Source organism: Oreochromis aureus, linkage group 7 (assembly GCF_013358895.1).
Source record: "Oreochromis aureus strain Israel breed Guangdong linkage group 7, ZZ_aureus, whole genome shotgun sequence".
In the NCBI taxonomy this organism is placed as follows: domain Eukaryota; kingdom Metazoa; phylum Chordata; class Actinopteri; order Cichliformes; family Cichlidae; genus Oreochromis; species Oreochromis aureus.
Window position 1 is genome coordinate 13,708,241 of NC_052948.1, and position 22,627 is coordinate 13,730,867.

General features: G+C 41.7%; 1 protein-coding gene across 1 annotated transcript; it reads right to left on the reverse strand.

Moving 5' to 3' along the window:
• Positions 1–28: 28 nt before the first annotated feature.
• lctlb (lactase-like b) lies at positions 29–7,105 on the reverse strand. The gene is made up of 17 exons (XM_031747467.2): positions 6,916–7,105; positions 6,367–6,488; positions 6,200–6,280; positions 4,697–5,678; positions 3,813–3,999; positions 3,535–3,695; positions 3,355–3,442; positions 3,155–3,264; positions 2,942–3,070; positions 2,744–2,839; positions 2,593–2,647; positions 2,322–2,483; positions 1,962–2,239; positions 1,746–1,872; positions 1,437–1,636; positions 1,247–1,310; positions 29–161 (listed from the first exon to the last, which is right to left on the reverse strand). The coding sequence occupies exons 5-17, from the start codon at positions 3,937–3,939 to the stop codon at positions 46–48; spliced, it is 1,713 nt and encodes a 570-aa protein (XP_031603327.1). The 5' UTR covers positions 3,940–3,999; positions 4,697–5,678; positions 6,200–6,280; positions 6,367–6,488; positions 6,916–7,105; the 3' UTR covers positions 29–45.
• Positions 7,106–22,627: the final 15,522 nt, after the last annotated feature.

The window sequence follows — 22,627 nt, forward strand, 5'->3', positions numbered from 1 at the left end:
GTGTGTGTGTGCCGATGTTTGTGATGTATAAACACAAAAGCCTTCCTAGTTACGCCTCCGCAGCAGGAACATGAGGAAGATGGCACTGAGCAAAATGGAGAGTGTGCACACAGTGGGAACAACGATCTCGGTCACCATCTCCATGTGGCTGGTCAAAGGGTCTGCAAAGCACATGCATACACACACACTCATTAAAAACTTATGGGCATCGTTATATCGTCCAAACACTGCCAGTGAAGCGAAAGCTCAAGCACAGCACTCAAAGGGTTAATACTTGTCCCGGAATCACAATTTTGGTCTAATTCATAGAGAGCATAGGGATTCCTTACCATGTATAAGTCTTAGAATATTGGCAGCAGTACTCCGCTGTTCCTCTAATAAAAGAAGAGAAAGTACTCAGAGTTGATTAATGGCACTTTAACCCTTTGAGAACTGCATGAAGCTACAAGGGAATATTTCAGAAAGCAGTGTTTTTGCCAGATGACTATTAAAAAGCAGTATTTTGAAAATGACTTAATATTACAAGCAATCAGCAAACAGCTGAGGCTTATGTTTGAAATTTTTATTTCAGCTCAGATATATCACTGACTTTATTACTGGTATTACATCACCCAGTTACATTTTTAATCTCTGCTTTGTGAAATACCCCGTGGGCTGAAGTGCACCGCTTTGCTTTACGCCTGGTTGCGAGTTTATGTTAAAAGAGCTAATTGAATTCTTGCAGATAAACGAAGAGACTTTATAAAAGGAGCGAAAGCTTGTGTTTAATGGCAGGTGTTAAACCGCAGGAGCTTGTTAGTCAGAATTGTAAACACACAATTGCAAAGCGACAAAAGAGAAAAAAGAAATCACATTGTTAGAAAAAGGAAGCATGTACCCTCAAGTTCTAAACTTCATCATGCACTGGCCAAACCTTTGGCATTTCTGCATGTTCCTGGGATTTTCTTCTAGCTGGAGGGGCAAACAAAGAAGATATCTCAGATAGTCTGTAACAGATTCTACTAATCAATTTTTTAATTTCCACTATTCTTAAAACTATTTGTCTGTGCATGTTATGAGATGGCTGAAGAAAGGAAAGAGATTTATTATTTTCATTGTTGTTACAGTGTTCAAATTTTTTAGGACATTTTTTTGTTTGTTTGCTGTTTTTCCATATTTTGGCAAGAATCTTTATTTGTTTACCCCTGCTAGTTGTTCAACCCTATATAGTGAGGAACATGATCAATGATGTTACAGACGAACTGACCTGCAGCTAGAAGCTGATTGCTGGAAGAGCACGTTTCAACCGCCTTTCGCCTCCAGTTTTCAACCTGTGGAGGTTCACAAGACAGTCAGATATAATCAGAGACTTGTTGCATTTTGTGGCACAGTACAGAATAAACCATGTAATTAAAACCCCCTTGGAGTGGCAGGGCTTTGTAGTCCTTTCTGCTCACCTCTCTTTGATTGGGAAATCCATTGGAGCTGATAATGCGTTTGTAAAACTGAACAGAAGCTTTGGGATAGCGAGGCTTATTTTTGTTCCTGAAGTCCACATAGTACAAGCCAAATCTCTCAGAGAAACCTTCATCCCACTCAAATTTGTCCAGCAGCGACCATGCAGTGTAGCCCTTCACATTGACTCCGTCTTTGATAGCTGGGTGACAAAGAAATCAAAGAGCTTGATAACTACAAAGAAGTAATTAGAATTTAATACAGTAGGCACATTTTTGCATTTTTTGTTGAATACATGTGAGCTCATTCACCTTTAAGCATCTCATTGATGTAGTCTTTATAGTACTGTATCCTCCATTCATCACAAAGCTCTGTGCATAACATCTTCTCAGAGACTCCATTCTCAGTCACATAAATCATTGGGTTCCCATACTGAGTCTAAATGAGGATGAAATCAATATGAGTTACTTTTTTAAATAAAGAGTTTGTAGATTATTTTAGGTGCAGCACAAATATCAATGAGTAACCTTGACAAAATTGAGCAGACGTCTAAAACCCCAGGGCACGGCATAGAGCCACTCTGAACCAGGGTCAGGCCATCTTGGGTCAACCAGCTCAGCCAGGTCACGGTCACTAAAGTAGTTGCTGCTGCTACGGCCCGATGGGTTGTTTTTTTGGGTGATGTAGCGGGTGGTGAAATGACCAATGCCAAGGAAGTCACAGGTCCCCTTTATGTAGCTCTTCTCTTGAGGGGAAAATGTGGGCAGTCGAGACGTCCCGAGGCCCTGCTGGACACTCTTTCTCCCTGCACATAGCCACAAGTAGCAATTATTTAATTCCCGTTATATAAATAACACTAATTTAGGAGCATTTACAGTTTAACATACCTATGAAGTCTTTCATCACTTGAGGGTAGTCGCCATGAAAGATCGGTGTGGCAAACCATCCCAGGTGGAACTGGACATATCTCTCAGCTGCTTCAATGTCTTTCTGGTTGCTGATATCCACCGGTTCTCCCCATTCCCCCGACAGAGCGATGCCAACCAGACCTACGGATTTAAACAGGAGCTCTCAGCACTTAGAAAATGTAATCTTTTTAGTGGTATACGCTGAATGAAGTCACTGCACGCTCAGTTTCCCAACTTTCATTTTGTTTACCTTTTTGCTTCCCCCTCCACTGTGTGTCATACGTGTGCCAAACTTTAGCATGTGCCTATGAAAAAAGTATTTTTTCACATTTCACTTTAAAGTCTTTATTAATTACTGTGTGCTTTTTATACTTTAATTGAATAAAAGTAACTTCTTATACCTTAATGATATGATGTGCAGCTCTGTATGCTCCCGTTCCCCTCAGCCTCAGTCCAGGAGCGTGTTCCCCCGTCTCATAACCTTCAACAGCTACAGACTGGTACATGTGCATAAACGTGCATAAATACAATAGTTTTAATGCTGACGTGAGTTAAATTTGTGCATGTATTTTTTATATAAATATTTCTTGTAAATGTACCCATGGATTGTTGAAAGTGATCCAGTACTTCACTCGGTCGCCAAATCTCTCAAAGCACAGGTTAGCAAATTCATTGAAATAATTGACCATGCTTATATTTTGCCATCCACCATATTTCTCTTGCAAGACCTATAAAAACAAAAAAAAAGAAACATATTGTTTAAAAAGTTATTAAGAACAAAGTTGAGGGTTCTCTGTATTTTGCTTACAAACCTGTGGAAGATCCCAGTGATACAAAGTAACAATCGGAGTGATTTTGTTCTCCAGTAGGTGGTTGATCAGGTGATCATAGTACTGTATTCCCTTTTCATTTACATGGTCAGCTGGAAAGAGTGTTTTAGCATGGATTACTTTTAAATAAAACCACACTGTGCCAGTTTATTTCATCAAAAGGCTTAACATCAGTTACCTACATTTTATGCCAGTGGGAAGCAGTCGAGGCCATGAGATGGAGAAACGATAGTGGTTAAGCCTCAGCTCCTTCATCAGAGAAACATCATCCTGCACAAAAGGCATACACTGGATTACTTGGTGTCCTAACTACAAACCCTCCTCTCCTTACACCTCAGATACATCACACCTGATTGCCCTACCTTGACTTTGTAGTAGCCCTCACAGGAGAAATCCCCAGTGTCATTTTGTTGGATCTTGCCTTTCTTATGACTGAACACGTCCCAGATGCTCAGTCCTTTTCCATCTTTGTCCCAGGCTCCTTCTGTTTGATAGGCTGAACCTCCGGCACCCCACGAAAATCCTGAAAAACAAAACGTTAGCAGATCTAGGTAACATGACCAGAATTTAGGAGGACTAATGGCACTAAATACAAAATGAATAAAATGTAACCCCACTGAACAAAACAAACTGTGTGTACCAGCTGGAAAAGTGCCATAATAGAAGGAGCCGTGGTGGTTCTTTGTCCAGTCGAAGTCCTCAGCCGCAGACACACACAGCACCAACATAAGCACATGGCACACACCGACTGCACAGCGGGGCAGCATGGTACTCCTGAGCCTGCAGCACAGTTCGTGTCTCACTCTGCTTCAGTCGCTCACTACCACCTAAATACAGATGAGAAGCATTCAGCACCCATGCTTAATGACAAAAAGAAGCGTGGTCTGGAGTAAACATGTCATATTCAAGCCAAAATTCACACATGCTTGCAAACCTTTCTAATAAAACCTGTGTAAAATTGGTATAATAACAGTAAACTATCACCAAGTTGTCTGGAAGCATCCAATGTGATGGACTGTGGGGGGTCCCACGTCCATAATGCAAAGCCAAATGGAGCTTTTCAGACTCAATGGTGTGTGAGCTCATCTTGCTGAGGCAGACAGATCCCATACAAACTACGGTTTCACCTCTGTAAGCAAAGCTAATGTTGGAGAGGTTGATATATTTACAGTGCACAATCACACGACAATGGATGAACTTTTCCACACAAACAGGCAAATGTAAGAGGGCCTTACAATTGCTATTTCTTTTGTTTGAAAATTTAACTCAAAAGTAAACCCAATTATCTTTGCAAATAATTTCCAGGTGTTCAAGAGCATCATAGCAAAACAGAAGATACTGCACTGTAAGCATGAAAAATTGAAAACAGAAATATGGCAAAGCATAAATACAGCCTAAAAATGTAATGTGCCTGCATACTAATTCTACACACTTCTGCCTATGTTCACATCTCTGCTGCCCCCCCTCCCCCCTTTCTTTAAAAAAAAATAGTATCCTTGCAGTACTTTTTTCCCCATTTGTTACCTGTTAACCTTACGAACAAGGCATTTGCAGCAGGACTGCGCAGTGACTTTGGGGTTGATGGCAGCTCTCTCCTGGACTAGCAGACCCTGTAGACAGCTGTTATTTGTGCAATCTCTATTATACATTCCCTGTTGTAGCACCACCCTTCTCCAGAGCTGTCCCTGCTGTCAGGATGAAAGCTGGCCTTATTGTGAGGCTCGCTGTATTGTTTTAACTGTTTAGAAAATGCTGAATGGTTTTCTCATGTAAAGTGTTTGCACTGCACTACCCATTTGACCGGGTCAGGTTAGGACACGAAGTGAACACAGATATTATCTTGAAGTGTACACTGTAAAAAACAGGCCGGTGAAAATGTATGCAAAACATTTATTTTGTGCTTACATAATACAGACATACTATCTCCTTATATGGCCCAGCCATACATTTTCATCAACAGACACATCTCAACGTCAGACCTTCTAATTCTCAAAGTGAGTTGATGCTCTCATTCTCCGAAAATACACAATATGTTTAGAAAGCCAAGAGTTTCTCATAACACTGCCTCAATGCATTTCAGCAGCAGATTTCCCACAAAGTTTGACATATGACTAACATGGTGTGAAATCCTGGTGACGTGCCTTAAATCCAGCAAAGGAGGAGATATTGCTAGCACCGGACATTGTTACACTGCTACTTACTCCACCCAAATAAATAAAACATCTTCAGTGATAATACAAAACAGGTGAACAAATAACAGGCGTCTGTTCATGTTCTTCTTCAGTGGTGTAAATACTAACACTGATGGATCTCAGTAATCTTCTTCCTCCTCATCCTCCTCAGGCAAAAATCCGAGTTCGTTGTCATCCTCATCCCCCTCCTCATCTTCCTCCTCCTCCTCATCCTCCTCCTCCTCTTCTTCTTCTTCCATATCGTAATCTGCCGCAGCATTCAAGAGGAGTTTGGTTCGATTGATCTCACTTTCATCATCCAGATTAACCTCAACCTGAAACATTCAACAACAACAAAAAAGAAAGAAAAGAACTGATGTTGAAAGGTGAAAACTTTACAACCAGTCGTCATAACCAGACACAGACAACATACAACACTTTTGTGCAAAAGTCTGGAGGTGGGGAAAAAAAGAAGCAAAGAAGAGATTGGGTCAGTGTGAGTCTGTCTGGCTGATGGTGCAATCTCTTGAGACAATATCATCAATTGCTCACTTTAACCATGAAATCAATCATAATCACGTGCAGAAGCAACAAGTTTATGTTTCAGGGAATCCCACTCTGCAGCCTCTGAATTACTGAATTAAAAAAAAAAGGACGAATATCCCAAGACACTTATAGTACCTCTCTAAATATAAACTACTGATAAAAAAAGTTAGATGCACTGCGACTAAATGACTGTGCTCCCCTTAAGCAAATTACTGCTAGAGAAACACAGTTACTTGGTCTTGTATATGAATGCAAATGACCGATTGTAATAGTCTCCAGTGTTGGGTCCTTTCCTGGTGCAGAGATCTACCTCAGGTTCGGGCGATAAGCGTTGAGAGGTTCCTTCTTCTGTTTGAGCATTAATAATAGACTTCAGGGCCCCCTCTTCAAACTGAAATACAGAAGAAGCACACAGGACATAAACTACAGGTATATACACAAACTCCAACATGCTTGTATTTTGCAGCCTGCACTGACCTTTAACCTGTTCAGTTGGTCCTGTAGCATGACTTTGATTTTGAGAAGAGTCTCCTCTTCCTTCTTTAACTCCTGCAGACGGCTAAGCATCTTTGCTGCTGCAGTCAGACCATTCCTCAATACTAAGAGAGAAACCAGACAGCACAAGGATGCTTTACAAAGCGTTTTTAGTCGATTATTCGCTCTCCGGTACCTTGAGTTTACTGTACTAATTCTACTGCGGTTCTCCAACATTTTTGGCCTTTTCTGTCTCATCTTTTAACATTTAATACCTCAATATTCAATATACTTAACAACTCAGCAGGCAGTATTAGCTGGTCAAAATATCAATCTTATAGTAGACTACAACAATGCATTAATCGCAGCCAGTTATTAACAGATCGGTGTTTAATGTCCGCAACAACACACTGTTTCTGGAAATTTTGGAACATGATTTTGTTATTCCTAGCTAGCCGCTACAAAGAGCACTTAGGAGGCAAAGCGTGTACCCCACATAATAAACAGTTTATGTCCCCACATGAGTAACAAAATTTTTTTTAAGACAATTACCTCCGTTTATAAATTCAGCCTACAACTCCATACCAACGCCACAATAATTGAAACACAGGATAAAGTGTCTCCTGAAGCTTCTTATTTAGGATAGGAACAGCAGCAGAGATGTTGTGCTACAGCTACGGCTACCGCTACTAGCCAAACTTTGGTTCCTGTGCTGTCATGTCCGGGTTTAATGTGCCTTCACGTTCTGTCGGTCAATACAGTTGTCAAATAAGACTGTCACGGCTTTACTAGATGCAGCAATACCCATCTGTAATTTCATGCTTTTCTTGTTTTTGTTAATTAACTAGATTCAGTTCGATGTTGTTATTTTTGATAGTCTATTTGTATTTCTTCCCCTTAAAAGCCAGTAATACAATTTCACAATAGGCATTAAAAGGCAGCATTAGGGAAGTGTTGCACATGGCGACATCTTGCGGTAAAGTGGCAGTAACTGCAGCCTTGTCCTTTTTTCTTCCAGAAACCAGTGACCAATCTGCTTGGAAGCAAATGAAGGTTTAAGACGGTAAGAAAACCTAGCTGTTTTTGTAACAGCGACTGTATAAACTCCTGTTAACAAACCGCAGCAGTGGTTACAGCACCTGGTTATCAGCTGACATCGTTAATTAAACAGTATCAATGAAATTCTTTGGTACACCAGTTGAAGTGGTCGGTGTCAACTTTACAGCGCCAGGAAGCCTAATATGTAACAAATGTAGCCCACGGTGTTAGTTCCCCTTATAAAACACAAAGGTCATGCTAGTGGGAGACAAACAAGCCTTTAAGGGGAAGAAGTGAGGCCTATTGCTGCTTGCTGTAAATTTGTCTGTAATGTCACCTTAAGTAAGGTGAGTGACGTTTTAATAACAAAGAGTTTGCGAACATGCTGTAAGAAATTTTGCATGAAACCAGAAGCTGGGCACCTAAAATCCCTGCCATGCCACAGAGTACATAGGATGACCATGTATGCTCAGGTTGACAGAGATGGAGCACTCCTGTATGTTTATCTAAAACTGCCATATAAGAAAATATTCAGCGATGCAGCACATTATCAGCAAACAAATAAACAAAAACACAAACAAAACAAACTCTAGTACACTGAAAGGGAGCAAGAAAAGTAGATGACGATTTCAGTGAAAACACATTAAATTGCAGATGGAGCTCAATGATGTGAACAAGATCTGAAACGGCTCTTAATCAGTCTTCGGAAATGTTTGAAGAGCCCATTAGGGTCTTTATAGGATTTCTTTCTAAGTCCAACCAGATGTGTGTGTTGATAATCACAGCACAGGCACCAACGTGGAGCTCAGCCAAAAGCAGAAGACATACGGTACCTCTCTGTTCACACACGTGAAAACAGGAAAATTAAGAATTTCCTAATTATGTTAAAAATTATGTTAAAAAACTTTCCTAGTTTTTGCCATTAGTTCAACAGTTTTTTCTTCTTAGCAACGTGGAGATCAAGAATCAGGGTTGTTGCTGGATAAGATCGCCATGGTAAGATGGGTGGGTGAAGGATGGGTGAACTCATGATGTAGTCACACAATATATATATAATATACACAGAGTGACACATTAAAGGAAACACCTGAACCCTCGACTCCTATGGCAAGAGGGTCATTTGGCTCTGGGAGCTTCTCTCTAGCAATATATACCCAATTGCCACTTTATTAGGTACACCTTGCAAGTACTAGAATGGACTTCCTTTTGCCTGAAGAACCAGCTTAAATCTTTGTGGCTTAGATGTAACAAGGTGCTGGAAACATTTCAGTACCTTGTTACAACTTGTTGTTTTCATGTTAATATGCACCAAAATGCTGCAGCGTTATCGTATGCACATCCATGATTTGCTCTGTTGGACTGAGATAGTGAGTTTGGAGACCATTTGAATATAGTGAACTTCCTGTGATGTTGGTCATAAAGCGATAGATGTGGTCAGCAACAACAAATAATCCCCACACTTTCTTGCCACACATGCTTTTATGTCCTTTGCGTCAAATTCTGATTATGGTTCAACATGTTGTTCATATGGAGATGCTCTTTTCCATAACTTGGATGAGTTAGTCTTGCCTTCCTATTAGCTACAAGCAGTCTGGCCATTCTCCTCTGATCTCTGGCATCGATTATTTTCTCTTTTTCTATCCATTGTCTACAAACCCTAGACATGGTTGTGTAGGAAAATCCCAGTAGATCAGCAGTTTATAAAATCCTCAGACCAGCCTGCCTGGCACCAACAACCAAGTTCAGTCAATCACCTTTCTTCCCCATTCTGATGCTTGATTTGTAGTTAAGCAACTTGTTTTGACCATGTCTACAAGCCTAAAGTTGCAGCCATTGGCTGAATAGATATTTATATTAACAAGCAGTTGAACAGGCGTGTCTAACAAAGTGACTGACGAGTACAGATCTGCACTGTGCTTTTCTAAAAACATAAACAAGATCTGTGGAATTACTTTACCATTGCAACTAAAATGCAGTGATGGCATCAGCTTCATTGCATTCAAAATTTCCAAAAGTAAAATAAAACACACTAATATCTCATCTGTTTTTCGTTTTTTTTTTAAGAAATGCATTAAAAACACTATATAACCAGAATCTTCAAAGACATGAAAGCTCTCAGGTCTTTGCACTGAAATAAGTTAAAAGGTTCTGTTTCATTAATCTTGTGTTGGCCAGCTAACGGATTAATTGACAGTACTGTACATGTTCTGTGTTTGTATGTGGCCATGTATAAGAACATTATTGTTTTATGAGTCAAGCACATGGGAAGCTTTGGGAGGCCGAAATTGGAGCTCCATGTCAGTGCAGTTGTGACCTCGGGGATTTGGGGGTCATATGAATAGGTGCTCTGAGGTGTGTGCCCCAATATTGCAGCTGCCAGCCTCCCAGCACACGCACAAGACGCCCTGCTGTGGCATGAGAACTTTACTTGGAGCAGGTTTCATCAGCTCTGAGGTGGCTAATGCTGGACAGTTATCACTCTGCTCCTTGAGAGAGACAGTTGTTTTCTCCTTGTCATCACACAGACCGTATTGCAGCTACATTGCAATTTCTCCCCAGTCAAAGCGCTTCTTGGCAGGGCTTGGGTCCTAGTGCTGAGGCCTTGGTGGCAGCTGAGGCTGGGGCTCAGACTCCATGCATGCCGCTGCCAGTGGTGGTCTGCTATGCCTATGCAGCATTTGAAGGTGCTCCTACTGTCTGTGGAATGCAGCGCTGGGCATTTTGGAAGAGGGGCCCTCGAAAAGGGAGAGGAGGAAAAGGGGCGGGAAACTTAGAAAGAAAGAGGAGGGGAGGTGACCTTTGAACAGTGCCACCAGGAAATTATAACTCAATTTTCAACTGGGGGAGTGAAATAGAGAAGGTATATGCCAGTTCCCTGAAATGAACACTCCTTACTGGTCCTCTATCATGTGGGCCATTTCAGAATTTTGTTTTGTTTTTCTTTTTTCTTTTCTTTTTTTTTTTTGCAATCAGGAGCGAAGATCAAGAAAGGTTGAGCTGGGAGATCAAGGTTTATAAGGGTTTTAGCTTTTGGCAAGCAGCAACACTCCATTATTTGAAATCTGTTGGTGTTTTTTTTTTCTTCTTTTATCTGCACCTCCTCTCACAATATATGCACTGCTGTGCATATATTTCCAACATGCTACTTTGTCTAAACATTGTGCCACGACATGGCTAAAAAGATGTAAGTATGGCATTGTGGTGTTTTTGACCTAATATGTTTTGGGACACATTTTTCTTGCATACTAAATAGCGTGGCAGTGTGAATATTGGAATACGCCCAAGACCGTGGATTCCATTGTCTGTCATTTGGTGCTGGTCCAGGAACAAGTCTACCAAAGCTTTACTCTTAATTGCTTTTATGTAATAAAGTTGCTTGACTGTAATGCATTGCAGGTCAGGCCATCTATAGAAGACGGAGGGAAAGGTGGGGGTTGTAGCTTTGAGACGTTTCCTCTTCAGCCCAATGGCGACGCAGACATGAGCCCAGCGTGCCTATAAAAAGAAAAGGCTTGCGTATCTGCTGGAGCCTTTGTTTCCAAGGAACTAGCTAAACCTTAACATTTCCTGTTCTGAACTCCCACACACATATTCATGCAAAGTGGCATGCACAAACAGTGGGACAAATCTATTAAAGTGCTTTCATTGTAATCTGCACAATCTTGTGCACATAAGCAGAGTCTGAAAGACATGGATGCATGCTTTGGTGGTGAATAAGTGTACTGATAGAGATCTATGTTTCACAAATACACATTACTAAGCTTGAAAAAACAAAACAAAATGCCTACAGAGGTGTAGTCTGCGCATTCAGAAGAAAATATTTCTTCACATTTTATGTAATATCATCACAGTAATAAGCAGCAGCATGTTAATGAGCATGGAGAAAATAGAGATTTGCCTCAGTTCTTTATGAAACCTTTCAGACTGTGTCAGCTACCTCCCAGTGGGCATGCCTGTCACTGAATCAGAGAGAATGATTGATAATACTGTTAATCTCTAGATTAACCGCAACAGTGCGGTATGAGCCACTGTGTGTTTTTTGTCTATCAACACTCGCATGTGTACGTGTGTGTGTAAGTGTATATTTGGGTGCCCTCTGCAGCTATAATGCTGTCTTCATTTGTCATCCAAGTGTAGTAAAGGCCAAGCTCTATTCCCTTGTCCTGCTGGGAAACTTGATCGTTGTTGCAGTCAGCGTTTTATTATCCGAAGCACTGAATCCAGGAGATAGTCAGTCCTCTATTCTCGACAATCTCTGGAAAGCATATTTGCTCCATAATCGGGTTTGATGTCAGCCCGATTGTGAGGTGTTTGTTGTGCTTTTATGGTTAATCTCATCTTTCCAGAAAAGTGGAACTGCAGCCAATCAAATTGGAAAAGATGTGCAACACACTGTGACACCAGGGAAGTGAAAAAGCAGTTCTGGAGGTCTGGTTCTCAGAATTTTGCTGGACGTGTGGAACTGAAAAGAGGTTGAAAGTGCTGCCAGATCCTGGACATAAGGCAGTCCAAAATAACCACAGTAAAAGGCTGTTGATTTAGGTTGGGGCTAAATGGATTGCGCCTCTTTATGCTGCAGCCCAGGGAATTCCTCAGATCAGGACATGAGGTTTAGGCCCTGATGATGTGGTTTTGTTCGGGGATGGTGGGAGGGAGCTTGGGACCAGGGCTTAGGAGAATGCTTCTGTCACAGCTGAAAATTTTAAACTAATTGACCACCCGTACACAGCATTCCTGTTCCACTAGCCTTTCTCTTGAGACCGACAAAAAACCCCAGAACTCAAGAACACCTCCACCAGACCCACAGACTGTAGTATGATTAATTACATTTTCCCTTCCCAGCCCACCCCTTTCTTTCTTGCTCACTCTCTTGTCTCCTGAGCTTTGTGTATTGGTCTGAGTAGTTAACCTCCCTTGATACTTTAAGTTAAACATCCTTGTAATGTCAGACCAGCCAGAAGGAAATCCATTGTGTTTCTTTTTTCTTTTCTGCTGTCGCTTTTTCTTTTCGTGGTGATTCATTATTTGTAAGTCTAAAGGCTCATTTTTCTCTTTTTGGTGAGCCTTTTCAATCTCAAATATCCAATTGCCTGGCTACAGATGTGGTGAACGATGTTTCGGAGTAGGGTAAAAATAAACAAATCCTTTTGACCTCACTTGCCACAAACCCAGAGAGAAAAATGACAAGCTTATAAAATAAGACTTACTACAGCACTGGGCAATGGGATGGCTGACACGCTGACGCCAAGGACAAAGGTCAAATGACAACATAAGTTTAGATTACTGCCCTAAGACTGACTGTGCAATCATTACATAGCACCCACTAGGTAACAGTTTAATAATATTTGCCTGTGTTGGACTTGTGTCATATTCAAGTTAAATGTTTGGCTGGTTTCTTTTGGGATCAGAGTGTGTTCCCCAGGGTTCATTCTTTTTGTGCTAATGAGAAACCAAGCTGTTTTTATCATTGCATATAAAGCAAATATTAACTAGAGGTTTAGGCATTCTTCACATTCTTCATGGAAATATCACGTGACAGGTAAAAGACTGCTGATTTCTGGAATCCTGATTTCCTTCTCACGCTCTCAACTTTAGTCTTATTTTACTAGATTTTTTAGGCGTCACCCTGGGTCTACACACCTGAATCAAATGATTAGGTCATTACGAGGATTCTGGAGAACTTCAAGACATGTTGAGGAGGTCATTTAGCCATTTAAATCAGCTGTGTTGGATCAAGAACACGTCTAAAACCTGCAGGACACTGGCCCTTGAGACCTGGAGTTCCCCCACCTCTGGCTTAAAGACTTGTGATTGATAAGCCATTAGCCAGTGGGCATGCAGGCTTATACTCAGACCCTCCCCTTTTCATCACAAAGCAAGCGTTCTTCTCGAGGCTTCAAAATGGCACTTCATCAATGAGTGGGTGATGTCATTGTAGCTATGTCCATCTTTTATACCATCTATTTTTAAAATGCCTAACTTTATAACCTGGTTAAAAAAAAATTGGATAATTTCCTAGTTCATAACACCTGTACAGGGGTAAAATTGTTTATTCCCTTGTAACTTTTGTATAATTTTTCTGTATTTCTATATTCTAAATACTGCAATTAGGAACATGGCTACATTAGATTGACAGGTGTCTCAAAACAGGCAGCTGTAGCCGATCAGTCTTCCAGGCCTAACCTCTTCTAATTGGAGTCACTGAACTGGAGCTCTCAACTGTGTTTGTACAGTTGGTGCCTTTTGGAGCTTTTTAATGAACCAAAAAGGCACTGAGTGGGTGAAACTGGTGAGTGAAATTGCTACACCACTTATCAGGTGTCAGTGAGTAACCCATACAGTTCATAAATACATTTTACTAACCAAGATTTCAAGTGCTCACTAATTACTTAGCGCTGTGATGTCTCATCTGCATATGGTCACATCTGGCTTGCAAAAACAAATGGGGGCGGCAGCCAAAATGCTAATGTTGAGGCCTCAAAATAGCTGACCTCATGGTGACTGTCTTTTACTAAGTATATGGTAAATCCCCGTACACTTCCATGCTAAAATGATGAACGTTTCTACATAAATATACTGAAAAAAAACTGATTTAGTCATGACAATTTTTCATTTTGTGTGCCAAGTCCAAAAAAGGCAGTAATGAAAAGCTGACTCTAACCCAACACCCAAAACAAACTCAGATCCAATCACTGGGAGTAAATACTCTGGGAGAGAGGAGAGGGGGGTAAGTCCAGGTAAGTCAACAAAGATTCCAAAAAGACGCTCCCAACTTTTCTCGATAATGCAGATGAGATTGCTTACTTGTTGACACCGCAGTGAATACCCTGAAAGGGACAACTGGTTTGCTCTGAAGAAGAAGCTGAGATCATAGGCAGGTGGGCAGGCAGGTGAGGCGAGGCGAGTATTCTGAAGGAGAATTCAAGAAGGAATGGGCCGGCTTGACGGAAGCAGGTAAGTGACGCTGGTAAGTGAACTGCTCGTCAATCAAACAGGAGACACTGGAGAATAGGGAAACAAGAACACAGGAGAGCCATTAAAGAGCATGTTTACTACAGACAATCTGGCAAAGACTGGGTGCTGGAGCTGCTCCTTAAATACCGACTTTTGATGAGACTGATAACAAACACAGGTGAGTTGGACAAAGAGCGGGAACCCAAGACTCCATCCTGATCAACCCAATCTAGACCCAGACCCAGACAAGGCCTAAAAAAACCCCAAACCAGTGCATTGTGACACTGTGCCATGTGCACTTTTATTTGTAATTCACCTTTTTAAACTTTACCAACACTTAAAGTAGGGGTGTGACTGCTTTGAGTGACAGGTATCCATCAATACAGACATCTGTAGTTTGCAGATCCTCCACTTTTTCAGGTCTAAGAAATCTTTCCTTTGTTTGTAGTTTTGGTGCCTTTTGAAGCATTATTAATTGATTTACCTGACAAATCATGTGGTTTGTGGTGCGGTCCATTGGTCCAACAGCAAATTCAAGAAGCCTGTGTTGTCTGCTAATCTGGCATGTGACTATATCCCTCTTTTATATACAGTCTATGACCTGGCATGAAGAACAGGGGCATGGCTAGTGCACCACCTGTACAAAAGCTGAATGATAATGATCTTCATCTTGACCTATATCTTGCCTAATATACGCTTATAGATAAGCAGATATCTATAAGCGTCTGTGAATGTCAACCAATAATAAATGACAAGAAATTTAAGTACAAAAGTTTAAAAGACAGAACTTGAGTCCCTTTCCATAACACCTAAATGATGGTGTTAGCGAGTATGCTTTCATTTCCTTCTGTGAAGTCTCAATGCTTCTAATGAGCAGACGAGCCAAAGGCAAGCAACCCATACAAATGGAGGTATAAGGCTGAGCAGGCCCAACACTTAGAGGAATGTGTGAACACAGTGACAAATCCATGTATTTGCAGGTACTTCCGCAAAGAGGTCTAGCACCCTCAGCCCAAGAGCAACCCCAAGAAGGCCACAGCTGTGTGTGAACGTTGCAGGGACAGCGCCGTTCACTTTGATCGTTCGACATTTGAGCGTCCCTGATCTCCACAAGCACTGCACATGTTGTTTGATATTTTGAGTGCACAAACTGAGACATTCCAGACATGTGAACTGCCCATGACAAATGATCACCCTTTGGGTTTTTCAGCTTTTGCATGCTGCGGGTTTTTTGGCATGGTAAAGTTCACCTTGGCCTGAGAGTTTTCCCCTTTCTCCGGCTTCAATGACTGGAGCAGCACCCCATAATGTGGATAAGTATTGGTGTGGATTGTTATTTTAGAGAAGATATAATTTTATATTAACTTTTTTTTTACACCGGACAGCCTGCATTTAGAACATTGACAGGTCTGTGTGTCATTTAGTGGGCTGTTGACTGGATTAAATCAGCTTCAATAACACAGATCCTATGCACAGCACAAAAAACCTTGGAAGTTGGTTTCATTTTAGTTTGAAGCCATAACCCTCTGAGAAGCGAGAAGTGAAAATAACATTTATTACTGCCAGATTAGTCACTGCATATTAGGGGGTGATGTTAGTTTTGATTGGCTTCCAACTCTGCTCCAGTTTCTTCAGTGGTTGCATGAAATATGTCCCGTTTTTCAGTTCATAACTGGAGCCTCGAGGTGTGCTACATCTTTTAAAAGGCGTTATAGAAGCCCATTGATTTCTCCATTTCATTAAACAGGCCTTGCACTGTGCCACAACTGATGTCATTCTACTGTTTCCTGTCATTTTCCAAGCAGGCGGTGTTCCACATGCCCTTCTCCAAAGTCTGTCCAGTCAAATCCTCACATGATTGATTCTTTTACGCTTCATTTATAGCATTCATCAAATTTCCATTGAATCATGAAACTTTGCCTGACTACTGTCCAAAGTATTCTAGCCGCAGCGAGAGAAATGTAAGGTTCTCTTGGGGCATATTGTAGGTCCCCCATAAACTGATGGCATTTTGGAAAAGAAAGAGAACAAAAATGTTGGACTAAAAAACGTTTTCCTGAACCAAATGATAAATTTGTAAATCTTTACATACTAATGACTTTAACATTAATATGACTCTTTGGGTGAAGATTGTCTGTTTGCAGTGGGTGGATTTTTGTTATTGCTGCATTTGTCTCTCCAGACTTGGGTAAGGCTGTTGGATTGTAATGTTTGCATAAAGTTTACCCCCCCTTACTCCTACTTTGGCTACGCTCTTTTGCAAATGAAGATTACTGCCAGAAAACATGGCAGCAGCAGCACAAGAATGCTTCCCAGATCTGTGTGGAGTTTTGCATATGTTAATGGCTACATTTATGTGCTTGTGTGAGTCAAGTATTGTTAGGACAAAGATTGTAATTGCAAATATTCTGTATAACCACGTCTGACTGAAACTCAGAAACAAACATTACTATGGAAAAGTCTCATTTCTTTATACTTTGCTTCCAAGGAGTCAAACTTTCTTGCAGTGTTTTAAGGTGGTCTTGAGCAATAGTTCTCTAATCTTTATGAAGATCTTTCAATTTTTTTCCTTTATTGGCTGCTTTTTCACTTCTAACACTTTTTCACTTCTAAGAGTTTAACTCAAAAAATGAACCACTGTTATGCCTAGAAACAGACAATGTAGCAAAGAACCAGTGTTAATTTGTGTTCTTAGTTACTTTGTTACTCGCAGCCTTTTGCAAAAACATTTATTCCCATTTCTTTACCCGAATCTATAAAAATACTAAGGATAACACAGTTTTACAGGCATGAAACACTATTTTTTAAACCAAAACATTGATTCCCAAAGAAATATCTTCCCAAAACTTGGTATATCTCAGCATGGTGTGCAGTGCATCCTTTAAAAAATTGAGGAAACTAGGACAGGTGCAGGACAGAAGAAGAAGTGGCAGGCCTAAAAAAACATATCTACAGCAGATGAACAGTATCTGAAAGTTTTGTTTTTATGAAACAGGAAAAAATCCAGAAAAGACCTGACAAAGTACCTGAGAGAGCCATCCTGCCCTTCAGCTGATCCCTCTGCTGTTCACTCCAGAAATGCTCTCAGCTGAAGGGTGGCTGTCAATGAGCCATTCGTCAGGATGGAAACAGGGAGAAAAGGCTGAAGTATGCCAAATTACTTAAGAGCTGGACTGAAAATCAGTGGCCATGGCTCTTATAGAGTGATGGATCCAAATGATATTTTATTTTTTTGTCAAATCATCATCTGTCCCCATTTGTAAAACACAGTGGAGGGGCCAGTGGTGTTGGGGATCTTATCTAAATTAGTAGAATTATCAACTCAGAAAAGTACCATCACAATTTGATCCAAAATGCCCTGGAAAAGTGTCAGACTGGCAATGGCTTTATTTTGACAATGACAACCATCCCTAACACACTGCCAATGCCATAAAATTATACCTGGATTGAAAAACACACAATGGAATACTGTTAGTCATCAACTGGGTTCCTCAGATCCCAGACCTCAAAATTATTGAAGCAGTGTGCGATTCAAGAAGCCTCGAGAACTATTCCTGAAGACTAAAAGAAATGACGAGAAAGCTGCCCAAGAGAGTTCAGACTGTGTTGAAAAATAAAGCTGGTCATACGAAATGACTTTCGAGCTCTTTAGAATTGTACAAACTCAGATTTGTGCCATCTATACTATATTTCCATGTATGTGTGTAAGTGTTTCACTGATTCTATCTTGCATTTTAATATAAAAAATAAAGGCTGGCTCAAGACTTTTTTGCTCAGTGCAGTACCTTTGTGTGAAAGAAACTCTAAATTTATTATTACAAAATCAATTTTTTTTTGCAAGTGCATTAACTGTTGTAATAAGGGCAATAATAGTTCAAATACATACAATGCGATAAACAGCACAGTGTTTGTGAGGCAGTGAGAGACCAGAATTCTTTCACAGCTCATACAGTCTAGCGCTGACACAGTACCATTGGACATTAGTTGTTGCAGCAGGAAAAGACAATTTACTGGTTTGATGCACTGCATCCTGTCTGAAATAGGACTCGGAGAAGTAATGGCGAATTCATCTTTTCTATAGCTGGACAGTGAGGAAGTAGTTCTCCGCCACTGCGGGTTACACTGTGGGGCCAGGGAGGTGTTGTGGAGGGGCTGTGACGGTGTTGCTAAGCAACGAGCAGGGCAACTTGGCGTAATGAGCGTGGGGCTCAGGAGCTGTCTGCTCAGTGTTCCAGGTCCTGACAAGAACAGACAGGCTGGCCTGGGACGGCCTGCATGGAGCTGCCACCATGGCCACCTGCTCACAGCAATCATCACCAGCGATCCAGCCAGCCACCGATACAGCATACAGACCCAATTAAGAGCTCTGCATGTCCCCCTCCAGCCAGCCATCACTAACACTCCTGCAAGTCTGACAAGGCTGCCTTTTTTCCCCTTAGCAAATCTCTAATTAACAACATTGGCAGTGTTGAGGCCGGGCACTACAGAACTGCTGAAAGGGGCTGGGACTCTGCTCGGGTAATCAGCTTAAATACAGGTTTATTTCCTGCCCCCTGTGCCTTGCTACTTCCAGCAGAGATTGCATTCTTTTATCTGTTTATCTCCAATTTCCTCTGACTTGTAACGTGTCTCTCAGACACACTGTCACCTCCACTTAAGGCCAGACTTGGTGCTCCTGCAATCAGATGGTTTCAAAGCTGTGATCAGAGTTAGTTTTGGCAAGGCATAGTTCTTCGAAAAATCTCTGTCTGTTAGATTGCTTACCACCTCCTTTCTTAGCACTCCCACTTCAAGAGTAGTGAACAAGGATCAAAGAGTCCTAACTAAAAAAACCCCTCAAAAACAACCTCTTTCTTCAATCAGTCAAACATAACAATTTACCTTATTCTTTTGTAAAGACAGATAGAGATCAATGTTTTTTTGTTATTCCTGCAGCAAAGCAATGCCAAATTTTAAAGTGGAAAATGAAGAGATAATATTGTGAAATGACCTCATTATCAAAGTGGGATTAAGAGAGCTGTGTGTTCAGCCGAGAACAGAGGAGGCAGAGGAATTTCCTTTCAGTGTGGTTATTGTTTGTGGCCTGTGCACAGCAGATAAATGAAATATCCTCCACTGTTTAAAGTTAACTCTTAATATAGGACGGTCGCTTTTGAGCTCAGGCAATCATTTGTCTTTTGCAAAGTGATACAGATCTCGGGGTCTTGTTCGCAAGTGATGGGAGAAGGGAGCCGGAGATCGACAGACGGATTGGTGCTGCGGCTGCAGTGATGCGGACGCTGCACCGGTCCGTCGTGGTGAAGAGGGAGCTGAGTGTAAAAGCGAAGCTCTCAATTTACCGGTCGATCTACGTCCCTACCCTCACCTATGGCCACGAGCTGTGGGTAGTGACCGAAAGAACGAGATCGCGGATACAAGCGGCAGAAATGAGCTTCCTCCAAAGGGTGGCTGGCCTCTCCCTTAGAGATAGGGTGAGAAGTTCGGCCATCCGGGAGGGGCTCAGAGTAGAGCCGCTGCTCCTCCACATCGAAAGGAGCCAGTTGAGGTGGTTCGGGCATCTGACAAGGATGCCTCCTGGGCGCCTCCTGGGTGAGGTGTTCCGGGCATGTCCCACCGGGAGGAGGCCCCAGGGCAGACCCAGGACACGCTGGAGAGATTATATCTCTCGGCTGGCCTTGGAACTCCTTGGTGTTCCCCCGGATAAGCTGGAGGAGGTGGCTGGGGAGAGGGAGGTCTGGGCTTCTCTGCTTAGGCTGCTGCCCCTGCGACCCGGCCTCGGATAAAGCAGATGAAGATGGATGGATGGATGGATACAGATACATTTATATGTAGCCTAGAGATCGTCTGTTCTTTGACTGAATTTACTTGCCATTGAAGATTATTTTTCTTCTGCGAGGAGACAAAAAAGTGGCTGTCATAAAGCTCTCCAGTGGTTAGTTTTCCACTCTCTCTTTGGCTGGACTTGGACGCCGATGATTAATGAGAAATGAAACAGTATGGCTTGTTGGGTACTTTAATAGGCTTTTTGATCCTTAAAGAAACAGGCTGACTGTATTCTCCGGATATTTTGTTGTTGACATTTCTGTTCTGTTCCCAGAATTGTAATTATTTTGTACATATTTACTATTTTTGACAAACCCTCACAGTGTTTTGGGTGTGAGATTTAAAGCGTTGATGTTGACCTACACCAAGGCATTTTTTTGTGTCTACATGCAAATGGGTAGTTTGCTTACTATCTGTGTGTTTTTGCATAGTGAAAAACTGGATTGTTTGTTGTTTAGAGTTCTCACCCAATGCATTATGGGACACACTTCTCAGCCTCCTTGATCTTGAACAGACGCAGCTTTTATAGGAAGAAATTCAGGGATAATTCAGAGGTTAAGCAGCAGAGGACACTGTTTATCAGACAGGGTGAAATCTTAATATGGCAGTTGAAACAAATAGTTAGCATGTGGCAGTGTTTTGATGATCAGCTATTTTTTGTAGCAATCATATCTGGTTTGTTGGATAAAAATGTGCTGCTGTGTGGTATTTTACAACTGCCACAGCTTGAATTTCTTTAACAGTGCTGCCTTTCACTGTGAATGCAATTTAAAAAAAAAGAAAAATCAAGGGACATCTTCAAGCTAGTGTGCCTAACATTTGCTGTGGTTTATTTGAACTGGAAAAAGGTCACAGCAGTTTAGGTGCTGGCGGAAAGACTTTAGGGGGCTAATCGGAGGAAACCACTTGAGCAACACCTAGAAACACCTCTGTGATGAGACATCATGCAGGCTTATGATTTCCTGTGCTTCTGAGACACAGGCAGGCGTGTGCTTCCCCTAGAATATAGCTCTCTGTCATGTAATTTCAATTATCATTTGTTGATTTATGAAAAACACAGGGATGTTTTGCATCTGCTGAGTTATGTAACCTAGCGTTGTGCTGATGCTTCTGTCTTCAGTAATAGATGTGGAACTGTGTAGGTTAAAGGCTTATAGAGCTCTCCTTTGACTGTCTACCATACGTGGAAACTTGCGGACCGTCCAGTTCTTGTACAGGCAGTGGTTTCAGTGCAGGGGGTTACACAAATACCCAAATGGGGAGATTTGGGAGTAGGGCTCAAAAGAGGGGGGCCAGTCTAGTACCAAGCCTCACTCTTTACCTGCATTAGGTCATAGGCTGAAAAAGGGGAGGGCATCAGCCACCATTTACAACCCTCTGGGCTCTCGTGCCCCTCCATGACTGATCATTTTGAGTATGCAGTTTTGTTTTGTTTTTTCTTTTGTGAACTGTGAATTTTGAGTATGCAGCTTCTTGGCCCTGACTGTAAAGAGAGGAGGGAGAGAGAGGGGAATGATGAAAGGGGGCTGTCATTTCTCCTGCTGCCCCTGGACTGGCAGGGTCTACTCCAGTGAGCCTGGTCTCCAGGGCCCACGTCTCACTTAGCCCTCAATATCCCTCTTTCTCTCTGTGGGGCCAGGTCTGCTCTGGATGAAATTTCAGCAGGGGTATGAGGGAACGGTTCATGGAGTTTAGCACCTTCTTCAACATAGGCAAAATAAATGACTTCTCCTAATGCTCTAATTGGTGGCAGTTTGATGATCAAGTATCACTGGCCTTTGGGGCTGAAGCGCCTCCTTGTTATGCTACAGCTCAGTGAAAGAGCTGGTCTGTGCCTGTTTTTAAAGTAAAGAGGGTAAAATGCTTGCTAGTATGTGGTCTGTTTTTTTTCTTCCATTAAGTCAAAGTAAAACATTTGACATTTTAAGTTAAGCCTAGCTACTGATCTGTCCACCTGGAAATCCCTCCCTCTGGCTGGGATCTCCGTGTGGACTGTGAATCAAATGAGCGCCTTTAAAATGGTTCAGCTCTGTTTTGCGCTCATCATCTTTCGCTTCTGCCTCTGTCTTTGCATGTTTTGATAGGTGACTGTTAATCATGGTCGCAGTACGTCTCTGTGTGTCATACATTTTGAGAACAACATCAACCAGAACTGCCGCCTCAGTTTTCTAAAACACTGTCACTGTTCCTTCCTCAGACATTAGTCACAGTCAGACCCCCGCTGCTCTGCTGCACCAACAACAACAGCTCACACAGACTAGATGTGTGTTTCAAGTCTTGTTGATCCGTTGTCCTGCCTATGAAACTGCATCAAGTAACATGTGTCACTCTGTAAATATCTGAACTGGCTGAATGTAATGTCATCCAGCTTTTGACATCATCGAATGGAACATTTTTCTTCACTAAATAGCCCTTTAATTTTTCACAAAATACTTTTTGCCTCCCATGA